General features: G+C 38.0%; 1 protein-coding gene across 1 annotated transcript in view; it reads left to right on the top strand.

The window, feature by feature from the left end:
* The window catches only part of Chchd3 (coiled-coil-helix-coiled-coil-helix domain containing 3), a 273,254-nt gene that overhangs the window by 175,171 nt on the left and 74,367 nt on the right, over positions 1 to 23,716 (top strand). The window contains exon 5 of the mRNA XM_085683560.2: positions 5,059 to 5,142. Within this exon, the coding sequence (XP_085539686.1) occupies positions 5,059 to 5,142 (84 nt within the window). The remainder of the gene's footprint in view (positions 1 to 5,058; positions 5,143 to 23,716) is intronic.

Here is a 23,716-nt window from a genome sequence, read left to right as displayed (position 1 = left end):
TTTGGGGTTTATTAAGCTTGGTTTTCTTATTTCCTTTGATTCTCTTGATTATGACAGACTGAATTCCCATAATGATCTGCGTTAGCATATTTTGTCACATTTTCAAGTCCAGTCGTGTTGTCCAAACCTAGCACAATCTGAAAACCAATCAGTGTAGTTTCTTTTTTCTAGGAATAGCAAATGGAGGTGAGAAAAGAATTTATATTCATCTTTCCTTCAGGAAATGATCCCACCTTAACAGCAAATAATGTTCTATACTCTTTGTTTTTATTTGTTCATTTACCACAATTCAGCGTCCGAAGTTTTATTTCTTTGCAGTCAGTTTACTGCTTTCTCTGAAGCTGAATGTGACTCTCCATCCTCAGCAACCATTAGCTTAGCCAACACATCCTCGGCTTATTTAAGTTTCAGGATTCATATCGTGTGACTTTTCCTCCCAGCATCCCATTAACTGTTTCAAAGCAATGCACCATTGAAGTGTTGTGGCCATGTTTCTTGCTTTGTTATTCTCCCCAGTGGATCTCAAGCTATTGATTCAGTTTGCAGTTGAGGGAAGATTTGTGATGTTTGCGGGTAGTTTGATGCTATCAGGTCTTTGGCAATAGCTCCCTCTTAAGTCTTCAGCATATGTTTCTGACATTTGGTGTGTTGCCTTAAAAGTTCTTCAAGCATTATATCTTTGCACATCCTTTGTTTACGTTGAGGGCAGCTCTTCAAAATTAAATTTGTTCACTCTTCCTGTGTTCATAATAGACCCAACAAACACCTGTAATACTGCATTTCCTTAGTGTTTTTAAAATATCCTTATGGCAAATACTCATTGCCCCTGTTTTTCAAATAAATATTAACCATTTGTGGTACTCTTACTGTAGTAACTATGTTGGGAAATACTCTTCGAGTGGAAGGAAAAGCAGGAAAAAAGGCTTGGGAAGTAATTTCTCTAATGTTCAAGTTGTTAAATTTTGAAGTTGTGTACTATATTACTTAATACTTTACTGTTTAAAATTCAGTAGTAGAGGCCAGACATAGTAGGGCACACCTCCTATCTCAGCATTCCAGAGGCAGAGGCAAATAGCTCTCTTGAGTTTAACGTCATCTTGGTCTACTGTTAAACAAAGAAACCTTTTCTTTAAAAGAAAAAAAAATCTATATCAGTTGATGTTTTCATAGTTCATGATAAATGTATTCATATATTCATACTGATATTTAAGGTTTTTTCCAGTTATAAAAGTAAGAACTATTCATTGTAGACAATAAGGAATAGTCCGGATAAGAACTGCTGCCCTCATTGTTTATCCTAGCCACTGCTTTCCTTTCCGCACAGGTTAGCCTTCTGTGCACTTCTTTATAGCACACACTATTTCTGTCTTCCTCCTCTGCTTTTCCTCCCCATCATTTTCTATTTAAAGCACTACCCCCACTTGCTCTTTTGACTTATACCTACCCCCACACACTACACACACAGTTATTAGTTTTGGCTACTTAAAAATTATTTTCTAAAGTGTCAGTTTTTAATGGTTCCTAATGTTTGTTCATGTGACTAGGCCAAAATCTCTGAATTTATTTTTTTGCTAAAATCTTTTCGATTAGCCTTCTATTGTCGGTTCTTATTTTATTTGCTTAAACTCTGTTGTTCTTCCTTTGTTGTTCAGTTGCGTAATTCTTTTTCATATATATATAAACTTTTAAAATCTTGTCTTAATATCTAGTACAGGTGAATGCTTTAAAGTAAAATTGCTGTAAGAGTGACATTAGTATTCATGAATCTATCTGTTCTACTTTCCTTTGTTGCTGTGATAAAACAATATGACCAAAAGCAACTTAAGGAGAGAGAATTCATCACCTTACACATCCAGGTCACAGCCTGTTATTGAGGGAGGTCAGTGTAAGAAGCTGAAGGTAGGCCTGCTTGCTATACGATGCAGCATTACCTCTGACCTGTGAACTCATGAACAAGGAGGAACAGCAGAACCCATGGACAAAGGCTTCTTGCTGGCTCAACCACAGGCTACCTACCTTTCTTACATATCCCAGGACTATCTGTCTAGGGCTGTTATAAGATGGCGTTGCTCACAGTCGGCCTCCTGCATCAACTAATAATCAAGATCAAGACATGTTCACAGGCAAATCTGATCTAGGCAGTTTGTCCATCAAGGTTTTTTGTCTCAGATGATTCTATGCTATTCCAAGTTGACATACAAATGCATATTTTATAAATTTAAATATACTTAGTTTATATTTAATTTTTTTATAGTGAATGAATTATTTTTAATATACAACTCTGAGTTTTTGATAAATATATACTGTAGACAGAAGTTCCTGTCCTGCCTGGTCCCACAGCTATTCAGTCCCAAATGAACACACAAGAGTCTTACATTAATTATAAGCTATTTGACCTATTGTTCAGGCTTATTACTTACTACCTCTTACAACTTAGATTAACCCATAATTCTCATCTATGTTTAGCCATGTGACTTGGTACCTTTTCTTAGAAGTCATTCTCATCCTACTTTCTCTGTTTCTGGATAATGATTGACTCTGCCTTTCCTCCTCCCAGAATTCTCTGTCTGGTCGTCCCACCTATTATTTTCTGACTGGCTACTGGCCAGTCAGCATTTTATTTAACTTTAATATGATTGACAAATCTTTGCAGCGTATAAGAGCATTATTCCACAGCAGTATACATTATATACCACCCCCCTCATAGCAAGACAGATATCCCACCTGAAAAATTTCTCGAATTCGGTTCTTGCTACAAAACATTGTTTTATTAGTTATGAAAAATAAAAATATACAAGCCATTCCTAAAACAATTACCATGTTGCAATTTGTCTGGGCATTTTCTAGAATATCTGTTGTTTTTTTTTTCTATTTCAGAAGTAATGTACTTGTTACCAGTCTGTCCCCACACTTTTTAGTGCATGTATTAATTTTTTAGTGTATATATTACTTAGGTATTGGATTGATTGTGGTTTCTCTCCTTACACCCTAGCAGCCCTGCAATGATTGTATTCACATGTTTTCAGAATTGCTAAGAAAGTACTGAAATAGAGGAATTTCACATTTTTGTGGTTGTGAACAATTTTCAGAATTACTATGTGTTGTCAAATTAATACTTGAAGTGCTTAGGCTATTTATATATGTGACAGCAATATATATGAAAACCCACTTTCCTGTATTCTCACCAATATTGATGATTATAATCTTATATTTTGTCAATTGGCAGATGAATAATACAGCCCTTTTTTATCTGGATTCTTTGATTCCACAGCTGTATTTTTCATCTGCTTATTATCTGTAAATAGATGTGACTCACCAGTCTCTATATTGTGTCACTTTTGTCTTTTGTTTAGAAGGATAAGGCTTAGTATTTAAGCCAAGTTCCTTCTCCATTGGTGATCTTAACTTTCACAGTTATATCTTAGAGGTTTTGTCCTCTTTGTCACTGACCTATTTTGACTTTGTTAGTTATTTTTGTAGTATGAATATTTTTTATGAATCCAGTAATTTTCAATTTTATTCATTTATATTTTGAGTATGTATATTTTAGTTTTTTTCCTCTTTAGATCAGTTCTCATCTGTGAGTTGTGACCCCATTGGGGATGGGTGTCGTATGACCTTTTCACAAGGGTCACCTAAGACCATTGGAAAACACAGATAATTAAATTATGATTCATAGGTTAGCAAATTACAGTTGTGAAGTAGCAGCGAAAATAATCTTATGATTGGGAGTCACTGCGACATGAGGAGCTGTATGAAAGGGTCACAGCATTAGGAAGGTTGAGAACGTTTATTTAGATGATAGTTATATGCGTTTCTCTCACTTAGCATTATTTGTCAACAATTCCTCCTATAGTTTTTCCTTTGTGATCCTAAAAGACTAGTAAATTTTTAACTGTATTGCCAAGAAAATATAGATTATTTACTTACATATAAATGTCTTTTTATTTGATCTCAGTGCTGTTTGTTTCTTACTATTCATATGATTTCAAGTAGCATCAACATATCATTTGAAACGTGCTTAACCTTTAAGAGCACAGTGACACTTAAATGTGTTCTAACTTCACACATCTTTTATTTCCACATTATGATTATTTGGTTTGTATTTTCAATATCTTCTACTAGATTTAAGGGAAAATATATATGTTTATATTATATTAATGAGTAATATATATGTATATATTGCTAAATATCTGTTTATTTTTTAACATGCTGCAGGATATTGAAGATAAAGTAAGTAACAATAGCAAAACCTACATACAAATGAACAAATGGATTTATGTAAACTAAACAAAATTGAAAGCAGTTACTATTGTAGAGTGAGCCAGGTAACATGTGATAACTTTGCAAAAGAGTATGAAATGTGTACAAAGATTGAAATGCTTTTTAAAAAGTTTGTAAAATAAGATCTTGTAAATTAATATTATAAATAAATATCTTCAATTACTTTATTATACTTATCTTAAAATTTTCAACTAAAGAGTAAACCCATTATTATTATGTCTCATTCTTTAAGCTGCTACTTCTTCCTGTGTAGGGAAATGGAATGAGCACATGCAAATACATACAGGTGGGAAATGAAATGTGTACATTCATCTATATACAGGTTGCACTGATCATTTAAGGGTTCTCACATGTAAGGTTCATGTGCATGTGCTGTTTAGGCAGTTTATTGGTTATTTGAGATTAGCAGCGTATATCTAATTCCAAGAATAAGATCAAAGTTTCATTGTGCAGACTTTTAATCCCAAAAATTACTCTTTGAAAGAGAAGTTAAATAAGACAATCTGTACACTGTATTCGAATATTTCCAAATACATTTGGACAAAGTAGGGCACAGCTGTTACAGTAAGAAAAAACACAATGGAGTTTCATTCTTTACATATAAATGCAGCAATCATCATCATCATATTAATAATTTTCAATGGCAGAGACCTAATAGATTGCAATAAACATCAGCTCTGTATGTGTTTATAATACAGTTCCTGCCCGAGTTTTGCTTCATCTTTGCTGCTTTTGCTTTTTCTCAATATAGTATATTGCTCATGTCTTTTTTAGGCTCGGCAGCTGGAAGAGAAAGACCGAGTGATACGGAAGCAGGATGCATTCTACAAGGAGCAGCTGGCCAGACTGGAGGAGAGGGTACGGCTATTTCTTGTCATTGCTTCCTTCTCTTTCTCTGCATCTGTAGCTGTAGCTACCCATATATTTGTTTAAAAACCAACAAATTAGCACTAAAGTTGCTTGTCCTAGTTAAGAAGTGAGGAGGCTAAGCAACTAGGTCATTGTCTCCAAAAATGTTGTTTTGTGTATGTTTGTATGGTTATATTATTGTTTGCTGTGGTGTTTTTTTTTTTGTGTGTGTGTGTCTGTGCTCAAGAACTCCTTCACATAATTTATGTTCTATAATGTGTTGTAATCTACATGACCCCAGACCAAACAGCAGGCCATCCTTTTGAACTTTCCCAAACACTTTTTATCTTACATCTGAGTGCACTCTGGACTTGTTGTTTGTCGTCTTTGGGGTTTTAGCTGTTGTTTGTTCATCTGTTCTCTTTGTATCTTTGAAATATTCTCTGTCTTGAATTCACTACGAATCTAAGGATGACTTTGAACTTCTAATCCTCCTGTCTGATCCTTTGTGTGCTGGGGTTCCCTGTATGTGCCAACATACCTGGCTTGAGGTGGTCCTTGAGGTTTTGAAGGATATGCTGTCAGTGAAGCCCTATTTTGCTGCAGTTACAACTCCAATTCGATCTCTCCTTCAAGAGTGGTAACAGGAACTAAAAATATGTAGGGCTTACTAGTGAGATTTGGGACGGGAGGAGGCATATGCCTAGGTAGCTCATACTTACAAATAGAATGAGACATAGCAGAAGGATCAGGACTGGAGGAATACATGACATTGGCCTACGAATGGTGTCATATCTCCTTGTCCCCTTCCTTGTGGCAGGGTCAGCACATCTTGAATAGGCTCGTTTTACACAACTGATGTTTGTCAGGTGCTGGTGTTTGTGCCCTTACACATGTAAGCTAAACGTCTACTCTTGTGGAGCTTAAAGTCAGTTCTACATAGTGTACGACAGCATAGATGATGTGGAAGATGGTAACTTAGCAGGGAACATGCAGTCCCTCAGCCAAGTGTAACCTGGGGTTGCATGAAGAAGGACCATCTATATGATGGGATAGCAAGGAACAGGCCTTCAGTTACAGGAAAACAAGTCAGGGTCACTCCTGAGATAGGGGTTTCGTAGGCACATGTGGGAAGGACAGAAGAAGCCTGGTGACATCAGCAGACCGGCGGCTACCTTGGGCAAAAGTTGAAGCAAGAGAGACTTGGCAAAAGATAAATTTATAATTGAGTTGGCATGCCAGGCATGACGGCACACACCAGTTAGCCCGGCGCTTGGGAGATGAATCCAGGAGGATCAGGAATTCAAAGTCATCCTTGACTACATAGCAAGTTTGAGATTACAGTGGACTATATGAGAGCCCTATCGAGTTGGGGTTGCAGGGGAGGGGAGGAGGTATTTGGATGGCCATGGCTATTACTAGGGTGCTCACAGTGACAACAACAATTTTGTTTGTGCATGTCGAAGGTAGAGACCAGATTTGATAGTGAATTTGAAAGTGAATGAAAGAAAGGCTTAGACATAACCTAGGTCTAGTCTTATAACTAAAAAGAAAGATTTCTTTGTAGGGGAAGAGTTTGTAGATTATCAATTAGGATATTGGTGATTGAGTAAATAAGGGGTTTGGTTTGGCCATTATTTGTGGTACTTCTTAAAACATTCAAGTAGAGATGCTGAGTAGGCATAGCATGGAATGATTCAGAGAAACAATCAGTGATAAAATCCCCACAGTAAATATTTTAGTTAATGTGAACTCCACTGCATCCTCTTATGTCTGCCTCCATAATGTGTAATGAAAGGATCTGTCTATGTACTGAAGTTTAAATCTTGTATAATTTTCACACCATAATTTTTTTAACAAAATTTAATCATTTACCTATATGAAGACCATTCATGGAATGTCTCTCCCAGGAAGTGAGCCTGACTTGATGTCAGGTCACAGTCTTCAGACGGGCCACTTCGAGAACCAATTCTGACGTCATTTGCCTTTCCTTCACAGACTGTAATGAAACCCTTACTTAATCTTTCAGTTTCTCCAGCCATTAGGAGGACGGAATATTATTTGTATCACTGACTTGTTAAAATGACCTAAATAAGGAGGGTGGCATGCATAACACCGTGAGTTCAATCCCAGGTAATACCCCCGCCGAAATAAAGAATGACATGACAGTTCTTTAAAAACTAGCCAGAATGTATCAGTTGAGCTATTTTCATCATAGGACATACATTCTTCATTGTAAACAAGATTCCAATAGTCATGAAATCATTTTCATGTCACTCAACCTCATCATGACTTCTCCCAGTTCTGTAAGCCCTGTTTTCTTTATTGCTGATATTCCTAGAGGACCTGTCATTTTATCTATGTGAGTTTTGTCTGTGAATACATGAAGGATAGTCAGTCTGGGACTAGGCATTTTACCAAACTTGTAAAGGCATTTTCTTTTGTATTGTCAGTGGTTGTGAAGGCACACTGTGTAAGCATTTCTGAACATCCTTGGTGTTAAAAATTATAAAAGTGCTGAGCTAAATGGCTCTTAATATAAGAAAAAAATCATTGATAATGTGAGTGTGGGAATCATTGTGTGCAGTGCAGGCCAGGTTGCTATAGCTTGAGAATGGATTTGAACATGTCTTTTTTTTAGCTACACAAAATGATAAAACCTTCAAGTTAATACTCAGTTGCTAATGGAGAGTGTGACGTCAGCAAGTCTTATGAGGGGCTGTGAGTGCAATGCAGTGTTAATGTGTGCCCTGTGTGTCTAAGGCCCTGGGTTCTTGAGGACCACTTAAAACCTTAACAAGTCTTAGGATATCATTCCAAGGTTGTTTCCTATGGTAGACTAGACACGGAAGTATGTATACCCCACCTTTGCATAATTCCCTATCTTATTCCTTCAACGATCCATTTTGATGCAAATTTCTTTTGCAGTTGCAAAGTAGTTAGTTTGAACCATGTTCAGTTCCATAATACAGCCCACTTTGTTTCTTGGTTTTATTGCAGTAAGCTGTTTATCAGTCAGCTAGTTGCCACGTGTCAAGTCTAATCCTCCCAGGGTTTGTGTTCGTGTGTCACCAGGAGTCTATGGTAGCCTTCTCCTTTCACTAATGTGTGAGTTTTAATATGTGTAATTTTCCTAGACAACAATTTTATTCTGTCTGGAACCAGTATTCCCAAATCGTAGATATGAAACTTTGATAAGTCCTCATTTCCCAGTCAGTCAGAGGTCACAGACTTTCCAGCCAGCGTTGGGTTAGATCAGACAGTAAACTCTTAGCTCTTGAGAGCGTTAGAAACCTAATGTTTAAATTTGTGGCCTAAAGGGAGCTTGAGGACTATGACGCTTTCTGAAGAGCCCTGAAAAATATGAACTTGTGGTTGACAGTTTGCCCAGAGGAAGCCTAGTGCTGGCCCCTAGAAGAGATGCTAACATGTTTTCAAGGGACTGGCCCAAGTCCCTCCGGCTACTCTTTTTTATTTTCACAGTCTTAATGAAGTATAATTGATTGACAGATCTATAATGCTCCACACCTGTCTATGAAAATTCTACATTTAATAATTGTAATTGAATATATATATATATATATATATATATATATTGTGTTAAAACATTTTATAGTTTGCTTCATTTTATCTTCACAAATGACTGTATGAGGCTGCCCACTCTATGACTCTCCTGAAGCTGAAAGCAACTTGCCCCAAGAATATAAAGCCAGAAGATTGTCAATAGATCTGATTTTGAGTCAGCTTCATCGGCATCTCTCGGAGCCAGGACACAACTGTCTTTAAAATGTATGAGTTTCTGCTTAAGTTGTTAGGTCTGACTGGTAGCAGTGTTAATTCTGTGAGTGCTAAGTTAGCACCTCTGCCTCTGGCTACTTCCTGCTACTTCCTAGGACCAGATCTTAGCATTTCGTTATTGCCTCCCCACAACCTGAATGTATTAAACACTCAAAAATATGTCATTTTCTCCTCAGGATTTGTCATTTCCAGAGAAACTATGACAAAAAAAGACTGTTTTCTTTACCTAGAAACTGCAGTGTGATGAAATCCCCAATGCTGTGTGCCTGTCTGCTTTTGGTGCTTCCCCCTTTAGTAAGAAGTTTGTAGTTCTTTGAGCACATTGACGTCTTTGAGGTGACTGTGCAGTCATCTTTACTCTATAGCATAGTCAGCTCTTTCTGTCTTCTGGAAAGAAAATGGACTTTTTCTTGGTAAATTGTTTTAGTGGATAATTTGTTTGACGTGGATTATTGGCACATTCTTAAGGAAAATGCATTTTTGCCAGCATTACATTGGTTCTAAGGATGAAGGACCCTATATCCCCAGGACATCTTGGAAACTTGATCCCTTTGAGGGTTCCAGTGTCATGCATGTATAACTTTTTAATTTTTAAAATGAAGTGGAATTAATTCTTTGCACTGAACCAACCACTTTCTTCTTCTTGGATCTCTTAAGGAGATGGGATTTGGCACAGCACGTACGGGAGGTGTAAAAGCCCTGGTGGCCTTGAGAGCTTAACGGAGTGTAAGCTTAGTGCTCAGACCAGCCTGGTCATGCGGCACATATTACTTGCATTTTATAGACTCCTGGGTTTCAGTAGCAATATATGTACACCTTGCAAGAAACCACCTAGAATTAACACAGAAAGGGAATTGCACCAGTTGGACAGAAGAGGACATTGAAAGGGAATAATGAAAAAATAAATTACCATTAAGGAGTAAAGTATATTACTGGCTTGTCACCTGGGGAGAGAGTTACTAATTAAATTCTAAGGTCATGCTTCCATCAAATGAGCAACTCTTTAAAAGCCCCCCACTTCTGGTGGGTGGCAAATCTTCAGCAGCAGAAAGTGTTGGGCACCTGTGTATGATTAATTGCTGGTAGGATTGCTTCACTTTTTGTCAGTTGATATTTTTACCTATGTTTCTTTGTGGAAAGCTTAGAAGAGGGGTGAAAACAATGCTAATTGATAATAAGAGAATTAGAACAGGTTATTGTGCACCTGATGTACTACATATGGGAGAAACTATTATATGTATACTTTTACTACCAGATGAAGTCTGCCATTGTAAAATCTGTCCCCGAGTTAGTCCAGATATAATCACTAAAATCTGAGATAATAAAATAATAAATAATCTTTTTGGAATGAGGAGGTATTAAATTGGTTTACTGGATTTAAAACAAAAGCCTCACCGTTGTTATTTTTCTCGCTAAAGCACTTTAGAAGCAGTTGTCAGTGCTTTTAGGTCAGTGGGTAACTCACTGTGGCCATGAATGTGAGTTGGCAAACTCAGCACAATAGGTAAAAAAAGCCAGGCTCCTCCAGCCAGGCCTGCATAGAGATACTTTGTTCCTTTGACATTTGAGAATTTTGTATAGGTTTCCTAATTCATGTGAAAAATAGGGCAGATTCCCATGGTTTCTGTAGTTATAGAAGCTCTCTGGTCCACACGTTCATACACTGTAGGTGTTCAGGCCACTGTCATGACTGCAATGCCATTGAGAATGGCAGATCCTGGCAAAGCTGCTCGTGGTATGTTTTATACATTGTGAGTTACACTCTTAAATAAAAGCTTTTTTTCCAAATGGAATTTCAAATAAATGCATTTAGAAATTATTAGGTAGAAAAACTAATGCAGCCTAGTCTAGTCACACCGTCTCTTTTGTCACCACAGCTGACACAGCTGATTATAACCTAGATGCAAGCAGTGAGCCATTTTGCACTCTGACCTGTTTCTTAAAGGAGGGTTATTATTACAAATATTCGGAAAAGTAGCAAACAATATGAGCTGATGTCACCCCCACCCTCTTTGCTTGCTATTTTATTCTCTCGAGGTCGGGGGAGGAATCAATGCAGTTTAATAGATATGGGATCTTCTATTCAATTCAACAAATCCTTCAAATACGTTTACTTTTCTGTTAACTTCTCTGAAATTTCGAATGAAAAATGTGGTTGAGTAACATTGAATTGCTTTTTTAATCTGGCTTTAGGGATATAAAGCATATGCTTTTTTCCCCTAGGGTTAGCTTTTAAAGTGTATTCTGTTAAAATGATCCCCATAACTGGAGCCAGTTCTTCTATGTCTAACTTTAGAGGAAAGATTTGCAAATCGTGGGATCAGCACTTAATTTGGGCTCTATTTACCATGTCGGCTGTCAAGAAGCATTAACCTTAAGGTAAGATGAGAACATGGAGTACAAAGCTGTGAGCTGATGGCATGCAGTACACCAGGTATTAAATAGCATTATCCGTCCTGCTTGCTCCAGTAAATAGGATTCCACTATTATGATGTGTCAGGGCTTTCAGTGAAATCAAATTTACAAGACACTAAACTGCCTTCCTCTCTGCTGAGCAGCTTTATTCTGGGATCTTGCTTTCATATTAATCCTGTTGTAGGAAATACTTGTAGCAGTTGTGCATAGAAATTATAATGTAATGATCTCTTCCTCTCCTCTATTCAGAGATTAGAGTGGACCACTGTGCTCTGCAGTGATAGCTGCAGGGCTCTGCAAAAGAGATGATGCAGAGTTTGGCTTTAAAGACCAGTGGCCTCTTTGTGAGCGCTTATAATGATCATAGGTGTGAAGGAGCCAACAATATGGGACCTTCTTTCCCAGTGCTCTGAATTTCCTTTGCCTTTGAAAGCCTGTACAATGAAATAATCTCATTCTGTTTATCATAATGACTGAGAAATGGCATACCATTTGGATGTGTAAAGATAAGATAAAAAAATGTATTGTGCAGTTTGGGGGGAAATTCCAGTTTATAGATTCTGTACAATTTGCAGAGGCTCAGCAGGCATTTGTATTTGACAAAAAAACCCATCTTTTCTTTCACTGAAATTATTTTGGGGGGAAGTGACAGGTTATTGACAGTAATATTGCAGCAAGGAAGCCATTCTGTTTCCTTTCATTGAAGTTGAAAAATGGGCTAAAATATCTGAATTTTAAATATTTTAAAAATATCCAATTTTAAAATTAGTAATGGTTTTGCTTCTTGATATGTTATTTATAAATTTCAAATATGCTCCATTTAGGCAGTCCAGTCAATGCTTAGTTCCTTACTTTGCTGACTAAAAAAGTTAAAATACATGAGAATTAAATTTTTTAAAGGAAATTGCAGGGCTTGTGTTAGAAAATGCTCTGCAATCCCAGTTTTATGTTCAGAGCATGAGCCAGCTGCGCCTCTAGAAGAGATTACATCTCAGTTAGAAAGATACATGTGGTCATTAAAATATTTCCAAATAATAATCAGCTCCTGGCATTGCCCAAGAAGAAACACCCATATCTGAACCTGGTATATCAAGTAGGTTTACACTGTACTATACATTTGATGAAGAGAACCCAAATCTGATTTGGCCACCGAGACTTAGATAGGATTTTTTTTAAATTTTTTTTTAAATTTTTTTTTTAACCTTGGTTATTCTCAATCAGAATTTGAGGCATCAGAGAGAAATTATTGACATTCACCATTCGGTCAGACCAAATATATTAAACTCTAACAGTGTGCCAGGCGCTGTACATAGATATGGTGATATACGAATAGGACAAAACGCCCGTGGGCATTTGGTGCAGAGTTTTTCATTGATAGTTGATCCAGAGAGGCTGTGCTGGATTATTATTTTCTAGAGCCAAAGTGTTTTTTGAAGAATATCTGGTAGCTTTGTCTTTCAAAGGTCATGAAATCATGGGCTTTCGAGGGGAATTTAATGGATTGAAAAGATGCCCCAAGTTAAATTCTCAGATGAAGATCCTGTGTCTGATGCACTGGGTTGCCTCATATGGCACTCTGAAAGGAATTATTACACCTGTAGCTTCTGTGAAGTCAGATATTAGACACTAGATCAATTTTGAAGATTAATGTCATTGTCAGAGTGGGGTTGGTTCCACAGTCAAATGATTTCAAGAAATGATAGGTTTCAGTATGTCAAATGTATTTGTTTCTCAAAGGCATTTGGGTCTTCAGGATGAGGGTGTTGCATGTGATGAGTCAACATTTGACTTAGGCCATTGAACCTTTTCTAGAAACAGGCATTTATCTAGTCTTTCGGGTTACTGAGACCTGTGTGCCCTGTATAATGCCAGTGTCATTTTGAGACCTTGATTTGCATCCTAAGATGTAAAGGCAGATAAGGATTTTGTCCGTTGTAGAATTCTGGGTCTGAGGACTCACAACATCATGGGATCACTGCTCTTTGCCCTGTTGCTGAAGGGTAGGCAGGTGAAGAGGAAGCTTGGTTGATATGTACCTAGAAGATGTCTGTTCTCTCTCTCTGAATTCTCTAAGTCCTTAGCAGAACTGTGGCCTTTATAAGTAAGCTGTATTTTTTTTTAATTTCCATGCATATTGCTGATTGAAACTTGCGTTCTTCTACCCTCTTCACAATTGAAAGTGATTGGGTAATGGGATTTAACCCGTGTCAGAATGGAAATCATTCCTTTCCACCCAAGAGGTGGTTGTCCTTCTCTGAAGACTTGGACTGTGGAGCCCCGCACATGTGCTAAGCATGAGGGCTTGCAGAGGGATTATCTTTTCTTTTTTTCCTTTCTTGAATTGAAGGAGAAAAGTAATCTAAATGGATAATACTCAGTTATCTCCACAGAGTTTTAAAATGCTTCCATCGGTGCAGCCAGGTCTCGGTCTGACAGAGCAAGCAAAGGACATATCAGTCTTAATGGGCCTTGAGTCACTGAGAGCATTCAGAGTGTTTGTAGGGCTTACTGTGAGATTTGCTGGTGTAGCTGAGTAAAGACTGTGTTGTGTTTGGAGAATAGATTGAATGATCAAAGCCAGTGATCACATGCTTTGTAATTTAATTTACCTTGATCAAAGTTGAGACCGATAGTTCAAGAAGCATGAGCACCATCCCTCCATGATCTGTAATGTTCTAGATCATGGCTCTCTGAAAGTGAGCTCTGTCCATTTTCAGGACCCATGCCTGATACTTAACTGTGTACTCACTGAATATTTATTGTGTGGATGAACACAATAGTTTGGGGCAGTTAGAAATGACCAGTGTAGTTTATGGTTGGTTCCTCTAGGCCACTTGTAGGAGTCTTAGTTCTAGGCTGGTTTCTCCCGCAGGTTTTCATACCAGGTCAGGATCTTTCTGATTCAGTCCTGTAACCCATATTAATGCAGCTGCATATTTTATTGATATGAAAATTAAACATCAGGGCAACTACTACTTTTTTCAGACTTGAAATAAAATCATATTGCCCTCATGATACTTTTGTTCATTGTTTCAATATTTATTATAGGGGTGTTTGAAATCAGTTTTACTCAGAAGTCCAATCCAAAATAGACTGTCTGATTTTGTGTATTATCTCCAGATATGGCTTTGGATGAAAATGTTCCTGGGTACCATGATATGTGAAAGTCCTTTGTATTTTTTGGCTATTGGCAGGAAACAGTTGGATCAGTATCATCACCAGCACCAATGAAGCATCTCTCAGGCATCTCCTTGTCTAGAATGCTAAGGAACCACATGTTTTAAGTTTCATTTTTTTTTTCAGGTTTTGAAATGGATGCATAGATGTAGTAAGCTACCTTGGGGTGAGACCCTATGCTTAAACACAGAATTTGTTTTTCAGGCATATATACCCAGAAGGTCTAACTTCACTTTTTAAAACGACATTTCTATTGATTCTTTGAGAATTTCATGCATACATGCAATACATCTTGGTCATGTTTAATCCCTTTTCCATCTTCACTCCTCTTTTTACATACTCATCTCTTTTCCAACTTTGTAAGTTTTGTTTTATTTTTTAATAACCCAGTGAATCTAGTCTGTGCTACCCATACACTCATGGTTTGGAGCATCTACTAGAACATGGTGTATCTACCTGTGGCCACAATTCCACTCCCTGAGAAATCATCAAGTGTTAGTAGCCCTCAGCTAGGGGCCCACCTTCATTTTGAATAGGAACCCATCATACAAGATCAAGTACAGAATTTTCCACTTGTGAAATCTTATGAGCACACAGAAAGTTTTCAGTTTTGAAGTATTTTGAATTTTTTGTGTTAATGTTACTCAATACGTACCATCCATTAGGACCCGAAATGATTTAACATGATTCTATGTTTCTTTTTTTGACGGGGGAGGGGGGTGATGGCACAGAGTTCGGTGCCTCTTCCCTTCCTTACCCAGACTATTAGTGTTTTTATTGTTGAAACTCAAAGACACTGAGTAACTTACCCCAAATGTCCCAGCTGTGTAGCCAGGCCCCTGCCTTCCTCTCTGGGTGACCACTGGTGGGACACAAAGTTCCTCTGAGCAGATAATACTCAATTGCAGATGTTCATGAAGGTGAACAGAATATTGATTTGTTTTCCCTTTAGAGTAAGATTCTCAGTTAACTGGCTGTTAGCAACAGTTGGTCGGCCCTTTCTTCAGTAAGCACCAGAGGCTCACTTCCTAGTGGACTGTGTTTCTAACAAAGAGAAATTATGCCAGTATGTTCTAGAGTAACAAGATGAAACAGTCTTCAGTATTCCATTATGCCTCTAGTATTTCAAGAACTTACTGTAGTTTCTAACTTACCAGAATAGGCTGTATGACCTGAGATAGGGAATAAAGGCTGAAAGGAAAAGGGCCTGTGGTGTTTCCTGGGGGTGATCTGTATCCTGACATCTACATGACTGTTTACATTGCCATCAAAATAAGCATAAAACTAAAACTGCAGTGAGTATTTCTGTAATTCAGTAAGAACAATGCATGGAGGATTGTGAATTGTCTGGTCTCCTGGGATTTACTTGAAATGGTAGAAATTTGGTGGCCGTATCTTGAACTACTTGTTGAAATTCAATAGTGTATAATTAAAGACAGACACTGCAATTTTACTGTTGGATAGACTAAAAAATTATATTATGTCTCATTTAGACTTGACCCTAAACCCATTTTCAAAAAGTGTAATGCCAGAGAGACAAAAGGGCAAGTATTATAACCTGGAGGCTCAAGCTACATGAAGATCCAATTTGTAGAACTACGCATTGTTCTGCAAGCATTTGAGAGCAATTATGCAGAAGAGGGTTGTAAATGAATACTGCTTTAGGAGTGGCCAAGTGGAAGTGGAGGCAGTGCCCATGATGACATTCTGGGTTTCAAGCATTACCAGACAACAAAATAAGACTACTGTTATTTTAAGCCTGTCCTAACGGAGAGCTAAAACCAATATTGAGCAGTAACCTGGTTAATATGGTGCCAATGAATTGGGCTATTTTATTGACAAAGAGGTTTACTGATCTTAGGAACTTACTTACGTAATACAGAAGTTTGCCTGTTTTCAGACTAAGAAATGGACATGTGGAAGCTGGAAAATTGGATTTATGCTATTGGCAAAGAGAATGATAGTGGTGTTTACCTAATCATTGTTATTGCACCACCAATTCAGTACCAGACAAGTAAATGATGTAGATTTGTCCATTTAGGCTCTTAGAGCTGGTTTACATGGCAGCCCTCCCAGATACTGTACAAATGGCTTAAAGTAATGAGTGTTTGGGTTAGTGTTGCTTAGGTTTTCTTTAATTGATTTTATTGAGCATTTTTCTCTGCTCCCCTCCCCTTCAATCCTCTCCCAAGGTCCCCATGCTCCAAATTTACTCAGGAGATCTTGTCTTTTTCTAATTTCTGTGTGGATTAGATCAATGTGTGTCTCTCTTAGGGTCCTCATTGTTGTCTAGGTTCCCTGGGATTGTGATTTGTAGGCTGGTTTTCTTTGCTTTATGCTTAAAAACCATTTATGGGTGAGTACATATGATACTTGTCTTTCAGGGTCTGGGTTACCTCACTCTGTATGATGTTTTCCAGCTCCATCCATTTGCCTACAAGTTTCAAGATGTCATTGGTTTTTTTTCCTGCTGTGTAGTACTCCATTGTGTAAATGTACCACATTTTCCTTATCCATTCTTCAGTCAAGGGTCATTTAGGTTGTTTTCCAGGTTCTTGCTATGACAAACTGTGCTGCTATGAACATAGTAGAGCACATGTCCTTGTGGTATGATTGAATACCAAAAGTGGTATTGCTGGGTCTTGAGGAAGGTTGTTTCTTAATTTTCTGAGAAATCACCATACTGATATCCAAAGGGGCTGTACCAGCTTGAACTCCCACCAGCAATGCAGAAGTGTTCCCTTTTCCCCACAACCTCTCCAGCATAAGTTGTCATCAGTGTTTTTGATCTTGGTCATTCTTACAGGTGTAAGATGGAATCTCAGTGTTGTTTTGATTTGCATTTCTCTGATGGCTAAGGATGTTGAGCATTTCCGTAAGTGTCTTTCAGACATTTTAGATTCTTCTGTTAAGAGTTTTCTGTATAGGTCTGTACTCCATTTTTTTATTGGGTTATTTTTCTGACAACTAAGCACAGTATAAAGTCTCCTCAGCTTGGTTTCAGCCGTGGGCAGGTGTGTGTCTGGGACTGACCGCTGTGCCAGTGAAATGGCGTTTGAGTCATCAGAGAAAGGAACTCTTGCTGCCTTGCTCTACTTTGCTGATTTTTGGATGTCATAATTTAGTAAAGCTTTGCTTCCCAAGTACTTGTTTCTCGATATTTTATAATTACATGAGATAGTTAAGAATAATGTCAGATTTTAGAACCTTAAGGACTTTAGCTTGAATGATCCCAGAACTCATCGTCAGTGTGAGACCTCTTGCACAAAGGACTTCAGGTTAACAAAATGCATCAAAGCCTCGTAGATATGAGGTCAGATGTTAGACCTCATACTCTTCTGCTATTTCTTATTGGAAATGCTTCTTTAACCCTTAGATTTCTCCTTGGTACAGTGGCCTTCATGATATACTGCCTTAAGCATATGGAAATTAAGCAAAAATGTTGTATACATTATGTAAACCAGAGATAAACACCGGCCAGCACCATTTGCAGCACTGAAGCTGTTGAGAATTATACAGAAATATTTGAGGTAGCCTTTGAGGGAAAAGTTTTTTAGGATAGTGGGTGAAGGGTTGTCTGTGGAAATGTGGACTCAGTTCTGTTTTGAAACACTTATACATTATTTTATTATGTTAAAATATGGTATTTTGAATATTCCTAAAAGTAGGAGTTGTTGAGCCTAGTATGGGACTAATTTTATAGTACAGAATAAAAATTTATTGATGCCTACATACATTCTTTTAGTTTTTTTTTAAACCTTTAATGTACATCTTTTTATTGTTAAAATGAGATGTTTTTCATATGTTTCCCTTCAAATTTGATAGATTGCCAGTATTCAAGATAGTAACCTGATAGCGTATAGTAGCCTGGGTCTTTTGGTCATCCTTCATCTCTTCAACAGAGGCTCAGTTGTTTACCTAGTAGAAAGAGTGCTAATGAATACCTTTCTAGCTAAGAGGTAGGAAATTAATAAGCAAAACAGAACAACACCCCTTCTTTTCAACAGATTGAAAACTCATTGACATAGTTAAACTTGATGTTTACTGTAAGTTTTGTGCTATGCCAAGTAGTCCACATCCTCTAGAGTTAGTGAGAAGGCCTGTAGAGGGGAAGGAGCTAGGTAGGCTCTGCCAACTATGGTTATGAAGCCTGGGAAGACCAGCTGGGAGGTGGTTGTTCCCTGGAGGAAATGCTGTGCAAGTAGCCTTCTAGTGATGCTCTATTCTCTAACTTCTGATTTAAGAAATCGTCGCAGAACAAGTGTATTGTTAAATGATATTTGGACCAATTTTGCAGGGTCTTTTTGATTAAAATTTTTATTGGAATTAAATGAGCACGTACGTCAATCTAAAAAGTAAACAAGTACAAAAGGAGTTTGCATTTTACTTTCCATTTTATGCCTCAAATGCAGTATAATACAAAAAAGCATGAGAGTATGATTGAGCCTCCATGTCTTCAGTGGGCCAGAGCAGGGGGACATGCCAGGAAGGCCTGGAGTGTTTGTCCCAACAGCCACTGCTTCCCTCTTGATACTGTGCTTTGATTAGAATATTAAAAGATCCTTCCTTGGAAAAAGAAGATATTTATTTTGGGTTGTATTCCTAGAAGGCAGCAAACATTTCTAAGACAGAGGTTCAGGAAATTTACAGATCCTGTCAATTCCATTTGTGCAGAAAAACATTCTAGATCAGATGCAGTACTGACATATCCCATCATTTTATGTTATTTATACAAGAGACTATTAAACTACTCAACAAATAGCCAAGTCACCAAATTCCTTTTAATTACTGAGCTAAGGACCTGAATTTTGTTGACCAGCTTAGGAGAACAAAGCAAGAAATTCACAGTAGATATTGTTACCTTTCTTAAGAATGTGCCTTTTTTAAAAAACAATATCTTGAAAAGCCATCATGAGATTAGAGAATTACTAGAGTTAAATGAGGAGAGGCTGGAGAAATGACTCCGCCCAAGGGTTAAGAGCGCTGACTGCGTGTACAGAGCACCCAGGCCAGTGTCCAGAACTCACATGCTGGTCCACAACCACCTGGACTCTAGCTCCAGGGGACTCCGTGCCCTTCTTCTGGCCTCCTCATACAGAGCACATAGATGGTGCACATATGTGCATTCAGGCAAAACATGAGACACTTAAAATGAGGGAAAGAAAACGAATTAAATGATGAACTATTCCAGTCTGGAAAGTAAGCTTTTAAGTGAAAATTGAATTTATTTTCGTGGTTTTCCCACAGTTTGCTGTTGACTTTACTGATCTTGAAAAAAGGGAAAGAAACAAAAACCCACATGAGATCTAGACTAGAGCTCTTCAGCCATCTTTCATGTATGTAGAGCTTGTGCAGTTAATCCCTTGACTCAAAGGGAACTACAGGGTACACTTGCATCAGTGGAAGTAAAGAGTTAAAGCCAGTTTCTCTGCGGGTGAATGTCTTTGTTTTATTGCATAGTAGAGTCAAGATAGGGATGTATGCAACCGTTTTCAATTGGTTTTGTTCTCATTTTCTTTGTGGTACAAAGTGTGGAAAAGTCCTCACTAAACCCCCCGTCTGGCAGATCCCAATACAGGTAAATAGTTTTACTGTAGCACATTTTATGAAATGTGCTTTCTGGATTCTCCATTATCCAGCGAAAATTATTTGTCTTTTGAGAAATTTTTTTTCTAAAAGTTTTTTCCCACCACAGAGCTGGGTATTGTGGATAGTTTCTGTCTTATGCTTACCATTAATTCATCCTGAAGTAGAAAACTGTGTATGTCTGTGGTATTTGGAAATTAATGAGATGATGGCTTTTATTAGATATAGGTAGTAATAGTAGTTTTATTTGTAGATATTTTTAAGTGAGAGAGAGAGCTGTTGTGTCCTTTCAGGTAACAAAACAAAGATTTCCAACTGTCCCTTCTTATGAACCTTTCTCTTTTGTTCCCTAAAGATGACCTGTTCTCTAACTTCAGCCTCATCTGAATATTGCTTCCAAATAAATTGCTTGGATTTTTCTAGACTCTAGAAGAAATCACTACTTTAACAATATTTTAATTGACTTTTAATTTTTCTGCATTACTGTTGTTGCTAACCATTTAGAACATTTGTCAAGTGTGAAGTGTTTTTGTTTTACTTAGTTTTTCACTTTGCTTTGTCACTAGTAAGTAGCATGTCACCAGGCCCATTCATTCATTTTTATAGTGGTGGTTTTTTTTTCTCTTTCTGTTTTTTAATTATCAGTGAAGCAGGCTCTGTTTTAGGCTTTGAGAGTAGAGCAAAGAGACGCAAACTTACCTTTCTGTAGTATTAGCAATTGGTTAATGCAAAGACAGTCTACAACATATGTATTTTATGTTTAATGTACTTTCTGGAAAGAGATGTCGTAAGAGTTATTAGATATGTGGGTTGGGGTGTTTTTTCATGAGATGCCCCAGTCAGTTGCTGCTTAGTCAGGGACCAAAAAAGTGAACCAAGCATGTCACACACCTTGGGTTTGGGGGTGAGGGTTGACACTCTCAGGTCTGGATGATCACTGGCTGCCTCATTTACATCGCTCATGGCATTTGCTGCTCTCGTGTGTTCTTCACGCTCTTTGCAGAAAGAGCTAGGTTTGCTTTTCAAGTGCAGTAGCTGGCGTGCCAAGCCCGACAGAAGGCGCTTATTTTGGTCTGCACTTTGTTAGTGGATCCTTTCTGTGTGGAGTTCAAATGGCACTCTGATTTAAGAGTGATTCTAATCCCTTCTCTTCTGGAGGAATAGTAAATAAGCCCAGTGTGTCTAGTTAAATGATATTGAAGTGTTGTTTTGTTGTTGATTTTGTTTTGTTTTTCTTTTTTTAATTCCTTATAAAGTGAAAATCTGCCCATAGTTTTCCCCGTGTCTTTCCTCAAACCCAAATCAACATTGATAATCCTTCCTTGCTATTTGAAATAAGGAATAACATTTATTGTGAGCTTACCATTTGCCAGTACTGCAGTACTGTGATATTTCACATAACCTTTCCAACTGCCCGGGGCTGATGCTCGTTTCCTAGACAAATGGAGTAAGGCATGGGAATGCCGTGTACCATATAGTCATGAAGATAGTAAGCGGCAGAGCCAGGATTTGAAGCCTCAGAGACCAGGCCCGTGTTCTGATCTACACTGTTCATTCAGGCTTAAGAAGAACTTGTAATTGTAACGGAGGTGCATTAGACACAGAGGAGGTGAGGCGCTCTTTGATTCCTGTTCCCATGAAAGCTCAACATCCTGGGGATTAGCAAAGATACAATGTTATGTAATGCACTTGAAAAGCAAACCCAGCACTTTCTGCAAAGAGCTTGAAGAATATACAAGAGCAGCTAATGCCATCAAGCAATGTAAATGAGGCAGCCAGTGATCATCTGGACCTTGGAGCCTCCCCCCAGGTGTGTGACGTGATGTGAATCACGCATTTGGTCACTGACTGATCAGGGGCAGCTCATAAAAAACACGCCCCCTACGCGCATGCACACTGCGTGATGCTCACACACACATTTCACTGCTAACTCTTACTATTTTTCTTCTAAGCAAATGTTTTCTCTAAGAGTGTCCGCAGATCTGAAATGCCCAATATGTAGGTCTGTTTCGGGGTTAAGCAAATGAATGAAGGATGAAGTCAGTGACAGGGCCTGGGAAGAAGAGTGAGACTAACAGACCTCCTTACTGGACAAGTAACGACTTGTGTTCGTAAATCACAGATTGCATTTTTATCAGTTATGATTTGGAGCATTTATAGTAGCCAGCTGATGATACCATGAAATGTTTGGGTCTTGTCCAGTCAGGGCTGTAAATACAGAAGTTGTTAGACCATAGAGGAATTTACTGCCACTAGAAGAGTTCTCTTAGAGACAAATGCTCTCCCCACCCCCACAAGAAAAGGTGAATTTTAAAGCTAAGGTCTGAAGCTGGTGGTGACTTATTTGGGGAGGAACTCATGCCTGGCAGAGGGAAGAGTTCTATTGTGGTGAGGTTGTGAATCCAGGTCAAAAAATAAATAAATAAATAAATTTTAAAAAAGCAAAAGGTGCTAACAGCATCTTCCACAAGCAGTGTCTCTACTTAGCTGAATTTAATCATGGACCTTGTTCAGTGTAGAAGTTCATTTATGTTTAATTTGTAGACAGTAAAAATACATTTTCACCTATAGGATTGCTATTTTGATAAACAATCATTTATTGACTTGCCGACCAAGTTTTTCTTTTTTGATATTTGGGAGTAGGTTGGGGGTTATCAACCTCTCACCCTCCTCATGTTTCCCTCCCCCTTCATCTTTTATATAGATTGGAAAATGTATTCTGCCCTCAGTTTCCAGTTTCCTCATCCTGAGACTAAGGGATCATAGTGCCAGCCTGATGGTGTGAGTGTCGGTGTGATTGCAGTGAGGCAGTTCATGCAAAGTGGAAAGTGGGTTTGGTGCTGCACGTCTGCAGGCATCGTACTCCAGGGCGTGAGGCCTTCCTGGGGGCTGGATGGATGTGTGGGAGGATGAATGGGTAGGTTCGGTGGGCAGGCAGACAGAGCACACTGTAGTGCCTGGCGCCTGGTCTTTTTGTCGGAGGGTCTGAAGTATTACTAGTGACACAGCTTGCACTCCAGGTAGGTTTGCATTGCTTGAGAATGGGTCATAAAGAATGGATTTTTTTATATTCCTTCCCTTGCAGTGCTTTACAGGTGAAGTGTGAAAAAATTCTTCATCAAATAAGGACGTTTTCAGAAACATTTCTGCTTGAATAAAATAAGTGTGGGGAGTAAATTGAATAATCTTAGCATCCTGTGTTATAGAATGAAATCTGTAGGAATTGTTAACCTCTGAACTACCCCCAAAGAGCCTATATTGCTTTTTATTCTGGCTAGTTATATAGAAGGTAATATAAGTTATATAATTATATAAAATTATATAATATATAATTATATATTTATAAAATATATAAAGTTATATAATATAGTTATATAAAAGATAATATAAGTTCATGGTAGCTTAGCATCTGGATCATTTTGGTTTGCCGTGTGGGCAGGTATCTCTAGCTCTATGTTGGCCCTGAGCTGCTGTTTGCATGTGAGAGGATTTTAGAGCAGCCATCAAATGCACTGCTGTTGCATCGTTCTCTTCCAGGATAATGATGGAGGACTTTGGGGGGCAGAGACTAAGGGCTTCAGGAGTACTTGAACTTATCAGCATTGCT

The sequence above is a fragment of the Myodes glareolus genome, chromosome 25 (genome assembly GCF_982192425.1).
Source record: "Myodes glareolus chromosome 25, mMyoGla1.1, whole genome shotgun sequence".
Lineage (NCBI taxonomy): Eukaryota > Metazoa > Chordata > Mammalia > Rodentia > Cricetidae > Myodes > Myodes glareolus.
The sequence above is the reverse complement of the archived record's forward strand: the minus strand, read 5'-3'. Positions and strand labels throughout refer to the sequence as shown.